Here is a 6,218-nt window from a genome sequence, read left to right on the forward strand (position 1 = left end):
TGTGCCAGGGCTCTTGTTTGGAAGTCACCCTGTGGCAGGGATGATGAGGGGGGATGCTTCACAGAAACAAAACGTCTCGTGCAGGTGTGGAATGCTGGCTACTAAAAGCCCTTGTAAGCTGGGTATTTCTGTGCCTATCTGTACATTTCCTAGTCCAGTTTGGATCAAGGTCTGAGGCAGAAGGGACAGCAGGCAGAGTTGGCATTGCTTGCCCTAACCAGGACAAGGTCAGTTAACTCTCTGGGACTGCAGGCAAGGAGAGAGGAGGGAACGCATGGTCCCTAAGTTCCTACTAAGCCCTGACCCACACAGCAGACCCAGAAGCCCCACCCTTAAGCCCCCTTAGGACCAGTCAGCAAGAGGGGAGATGACGTCTTTTTATTAAGGTTGACACCAAGGAAAGCATTGAGAAAGGATACACAAAGGAGGGGGAAGGGCACACAAAGTCACCACTTCAGAAGGTAGGAGGGAGGCACATCAGTTAAGGAACCTCAGGACAGCCACATGCTCCATGCCCTGGTCGAGGAGTGGGGCGAAGGGAAAAAGAGAGGGTAAAGCGCCATGATAGCCTGGGGCTCACAGAAGGGTCTGAAGCCCCCTGAACCTAACACTAGAGCCACAAGCCCTGCCCCTGTGGGCTCACACACTACTACACGGTGGACACACAAAACACAAGACAATAATGGAAGCAACACCAAAAAGCAGAGGGTAGCGACATATTGACAGAAAGGGGAACTTAAGTTTAAGCAGGTATAGCCAGAAAAGACAATTTGGGACCGCAGCCCCCCTCCCTGCCAAGAGTTCCTCAATTGTCCCCTAGATCTGGGCTGTTGCTGAGCAGCCCCAAGTCTCTGCCTGTGAACTGGGTACTTTGATCTCTAGGTCCAGGTGAGTGGGAAAGCAACCCCAGATGAAGGCAGTGAGAGGGCAGGTTCTGCTCTGCATGCAAAATCCCAGAGCTTGAGCTATTGTGTCTTCATGCACATCCATAGCCAGCTCTCCCAGCCCAGGGGCCCTTGCAACCCCATGCACCCAGATTCCTAGGGCTGCAGCTCCCTCCTCAAGCTTCCTTTACCAATCAACAGCCGCAGAGATCTGCAGAGCACTGTGTATCTAGATTTCAGCAAAAGGGTGAATTTCCTGTTGCCAGAACAGAACATACCCCAATTCCTTAATTTCTAGGTAAATAGAGATTTTTTGCCAAAGTCCTAGATGAGTCCTTTTTCAGAATAGAAAAAGCAGAATTTTATTTACATAATTAAATGGTCCTTCTGTTTCCTGGGAAGAGGGGAAAGGGCAAAGTAAGTGGATGGCTGGGAATCCCGGAGATGGGCACTTCCTCTCCGGGAACCTCACCTTTCCGCAGTTTTGCTATGATGTTTGCTTGGAAGGTTTCGCGAGGCTTCCAAAGTCCTTCACCCTACAAATCCTTACGTGAGGGAGTCTCTCTCCCTGACCTATAAGAATCACGTTTGGAGTGAAGCACACTGCACTGCACTGTTCAGTCCCCTCGCATTAAGCACTTAGAAACTCAAAGCCCAGGTAGTTGGTGCCCCCGTGGGGTCCTCCCTCACAGAGAGACCTCGCCCTCCAGCTGCAGCAGGGTAATGTCAGGCAGGTCGAGGGGCTCCACAAGTGGCCCATCCTCCCCAAGGAGACCAGCACAGGGGCTCTCAGAGCGCTCACAGTGACTGGTGGGTGTGGCGGGGCTGGGCATCCCTTTCTCCTCCTCTTCATCCTCGTCCTCCTCTGGATCGCGACCCAGCAAGTCGCTGTCCCCGATACCAGGCGAAGGTGTCTCCGGCTCATGTGGAACACTCGGGAAGCTCCCCTTGCCGCCGGCCACGCCCAAGCCTCCCTGACGGGGCGCGGTGGTCATAATCTGGCACATGGAGACTATGGCCCGCTGATTGGCGCACACGTCGTCCGACAGAACCTGGATGTGCGAGGCCTGCTCGTCCAGCGCCCCTCGCATGGCTCTCACGTCCTCAAACAGGGCCTGAAGCTGGGCCTTTAGGTGCTCCATCAGTTCCTTCATGCCGCCGTTATACTCCCCAGAGATCACGTCCCCCACGGCTGGCACCGTGGACACCTCCAGAGGTGCCGGCATGTCGCCGCCGTCCTTGGTCATGATCTCCAGCAGACTGTCCTCCATTGAGTGGCAGAAGCGGGCGGTGGCAGATCTGGGTCGCGTCCAGCCGGGCCTCCAGGGTGGGGGAAGGGTGTGAAGGGAGAAGGGTCCCAAGAGGGACGGGGTGGATCCCAGGGACACCTAGGCTCCCTAGAGGGGCGGGGAGCCGACGTGAGGAGAGAAGTCCCGGGTAGAGGGCGCCGACAGTATCAAGGAAGGCCGAGAAGAGTCGACGGAACGAAGACCCGTCTAAGGTCCTGGGGCCAGTGTCTGCGGGCTTGCCCAGGGGCAAAAGTGCCCTGCCAGCTCGCCTCCCGAATGGTACCTGTGTCCCCGCAGCCCTCCCAGCAACCACCGGCTCTCCGGGTCACGGAGGCGCTCTCAGAGGAGTAGAGGTCGAGACGAGGACCTGCAGCGTGTCATTCTCGGGACTCCCCCCGGGCCATCCACCAGCAGAGCCCGCGAGTGCGGCTGGAGCGGCAGGGGCGGGTCTCCCAGCCGCGCCGCGGATGCTCCCCCGTTTCCAAGGCGACGCAGGGCACGTAAATGACGTGTGTCTCCATGGCAACGAGGAAGTGGCGAAGAAAGGGAACAGGGTTCCGAAGCTGCAGTGGAGCTCTGCTGTTTGGGCGGACAGGCGGGGCGGAGACGCTGCAGTGGCCTCAGGGAAGCTGCAAAGAGCGTGTGGCTGCAATATTTAATAGGACAGCATGAGAGAGCAGTTTGCTGCATGCCCCCCACCGTCAAGCCCGAGAGAGATCGTCTGCCTGGGTGGGGGAGCTTTACATCAGCTCTCTGCATACCTTTCTTGGAGGGTGGCGCGAGAGTCAGATCCTCTCCTTGTCCTCCAGAGGCCGGCGGGACTGGGTAACAAGGAGATTGTTAATCCCAGGCGAGGTGGCCGCGCCAGGCTTTACGGTGCAGAGGGAGGCGGAGGGCACGGCCGACTTTTGCCTCTCCCTTCTGCTGCATAAACCAGTTCCCTCGCACCAGAAAGCTCAGGGTGAGATTCTGTCCCTTATGAGACCCAACTGCTTCTAGCCAGATTACTGTGAGTTGATGAGAATGGTGAAACTAAGTACTTAAATTTTGAGAATGAAAACTCCATAGCAACAGATTTCCCTCCCCTGCTCCCTCCATCACGGAATCCCCGGCGCTTAAAATAGCGTCTAGGACGCAGAAAGCCAAATGCTTAATGTGTCTGTAGAATGGATACTTTAGAACCACCAAGTACCGTTCCCTTCCCCAGGATTTTCCAGCCCACACATAGGGTACTTACAAAGACCTGAACACAATTTCTGCCCTTAATGATTCAGGCCTCAGCTGAATCGTTTTTTGTTTGTTTTGTTGATGTGTTGAGGCACTGGACTGTAGTGTTTCTAAATCTGAGTTAACACTGTACCTTCACACAAATGAATGAGTCATCAGTGTCTGTGGGGCCATTACCCCTAGTGCCCATGTTTAGAAAGCCGCTGAATGTCCCTGTCCTTTGTGGAAACTCCTTCCCCTACTTAAAGGGTAGAGCAGGAGAGAAGGAAGAAAAATGGGTTATAATATATTTAGAGATTACATAGATTGGGGGGATTGTCATCTTGTAGGCCTCTAAAGAGAAAGCCAACTGATCCCAACCTTCAAGTTTACAAGAATCTAGGAAGGAGAATCAACAATGTCACCTAAATATAGAAAAAAATTAAGTGTGGTTGAGTGTCATTGGACACTAGAAGTTCAATAAAAGCAAGTGTGTTCTTGTTTCCCTGGTTGTGGGTCTTAGTGATGAAGAATGTCTATCTAGCATAGGAAATTTTTGCTGCACCAAAGAACCGTTTGGTCTATGCTTCTCTTAATGCCGTTAAAAATAAAAGCAAATTAAAATATCTTAAACTATCCAGCATCAGCATGTTTAAATAAATAAGCTAAAGCATATATATATATATATATATATATATATATATGGCAGATGTGAGGAATTTGATTTCTCAAAACAAATATGTAAGCAAAATAACACACGTGTCAAACAATATTGTGTTTGCTGAAATGACCGCTCACACTTATGTGCTGCTCCTTCAACAAATTTGTGGCACTCTCACCTTTTTCTGTCCCTCTTGGCTCTGCCATTTGTGCCATCCATGGTTAGCAAACTTTAGATGAACCCTAAATTTCTAGCTCACAGAAGAGCAGAAAGTGTCAGGTGGTGGCGCACGCCTTAATCCCAGCTCTCTTGGAGGCAGAGGCAGGTGGAGCTCTGTGATTTCAAGACCAGCCTGGTCTACAAAAAAGTTCCAGGACAGTCAATAACCTGGCCTATTACACAGAGAACCCCTGTCTTGAAAAATAAAAACAAAACAAAAAAGACCAGAGAGTTTTTCCTTGGTGTTGCTAAATACAAACAAAGAGTTTTTTTTTTTTAACCTAGAAGGTGAAGTCTACAGTCTGAGTTGGATCTCTGAAACCCACACCGTGAAAGGAGAAAACCAAGGTCCACAAGTAGGAATTTGGTCTCCACCACGGCAAGTGTGCGCTTGCATGCAAATGTTTGTTGTTTTGATTTTGATCTATAGAAAAGCTAGAAAGCGAGGCAGGACACCACTGAGCTTACCCAGAATGACGTCCGATCACATTACAGCAAAGGTCCTCAGAGCTTTACAAGATCCGTCCTGCTGTTCATCCCTCCCGTGAGAGCCTTGCTGCAGCAAGAAAAGACTGGCACATTCTGCAGGCTTTCTGCCACGCTCCATTCTTCCCCTCTCTGCGCTGGCATGTCACCCGAAAGATTCCATCTCACTGGTTCTCTTCTGGTGTGTCCCCTGCCTTTGACTTGTGAAAAGTGATCCTGTTACTAGTGTCATGTTTCCCATCTTTGCTGCCGAATAAGCTGGACATCACACCCTGCCCCACACAGTAGGAGCTGGGCTATGCCATCACACAAGGCCCTTGGCCACTATTGTTGAGGGTGCTGCATATGTCAAGGCTTTCAGCATCAGAATATCATGCTGCTCAGACCATGCAGTACTCAGAGAACACAGGGGCCTGGGCCGAGAGGGAGGGGAAGTGACTGGAGAAGCACCAAAGACCATGGGAAGCAGGTGCACAGACCCAGGGCTGTGGCTGATCCAGGCCAGTTCCAGGTCAGACATTTGAGAGGGTAGGTAGGAACCTGGGAAGTGGGGCTTGAAAATATAGGGAGGAAACATTAGTTGCGTTTGAGTTGTGAGTAGCCCCTGCTGTTTTCCTCTCTGGTGTTTGTTATTTACCTCCGCAGCTGATCTGATAAGGATGCTTCTGGGCTGGGTCTAGAATACACTACATCAAGGTCAACTGGAAGCTCAGTCGCTGTGACTTAGTCTAGAATCCCTAGGCAATGCTCCCCAAATAGAGCTTATGAGGCTGTGTTGCCTAAGGCTCATCTCAGTGTGACCTCTGTGCCCCTCCCCCCTTTTTCAACAAATTAAGGATACCTGGAAGGAGGGAACCTCAACTGAGAAATGGCTGCCCCCAGTCTGGGCTATGGGCATGTCTCTGGGAACACTTGCTAGTTGATAGAGGAAAGCCTCGCTCGCTGTGGGTGGTGCCACATGATTCATGAATCATGTGGTTGCATAAGGAAGAGTTCCATAAGGAATGCGAACAGGGAAGCAAGCCAGAAAGCAGCATTCCTCCAAAGCTCCTCTTCATGTTCAGTCTCCAAGTTCCTGTCTTGAGTTTCTGCCTTGGCTTCCTGCAACAATGGACTGTAACCTATAAGCCAATTAAATATTTTCCTCCCCAGTTGACTGCGGTCAATATTGTATCACAGCGGGGGCTGGAGAGATGGCTCAGCGGTTGGGAGCGCTGCTTGCTCTTCCAAGGGTCCTGAGTTCAATTCCCAGCAACCACATGATGGCTCACGACCATCTGTGATGGGATCTGGGGCCCTCTTCTGGCCTGTAGATGGAATACTGAGAGTACTGTATGCATAGTAAATAAATCAATCTTTAAAAAAAATATTGTATCACAGCAATAGGGAAGCAAACTAGGAAGGTTTTTTTTTTTAGGTAACTGAGAAGGTTTATTTTATTTTTTTTTTGAAATAGAAAAAATTTTTTAATTT

General features: G+C 50.9%; 1 protein-coding gene across 1 annotated transcript; it reads right to left on the minus strand.

Moving 5' to 3' along the window:
* Positions 1-1,096: 1,096 nt before the first annotated feature.
* Ccdc184 (coiled-coil domain containing 184) lies at positions 1,097-2,589 on the minus strand. The gene has a single exon (XM_005353973.2). The coding sequence runs from the start codon at positions 2,153-2,155 to the stop codon at positions 1,571-1,573; it is 585 nt and encodes a 194-aa protein (XP_005354030.1). The 5' UTR covers positions 2,156-2,589; the 3' UTR covers positions 1,097-1,570.
* Between the last annotated feature and the right edge of the window lie 3,629 nt (positions 2,590-6,218).

This window comes from Microtus ochrogaster, chromosome 15 (genome assembly GCF_000317375.1).
Source record: "Microtus ochrogaster isolate Prairie Vole_2 chromosome 15, MicOch1.0, whole genome shotgun sequence".
NCBI classification, from domain to species: domain Eukaryota; kingdom Metazoa; phylum Chordata; class Mammalia; order Rodentia; family Cricetidae; genus Microtus; species Microtus ochrogaster.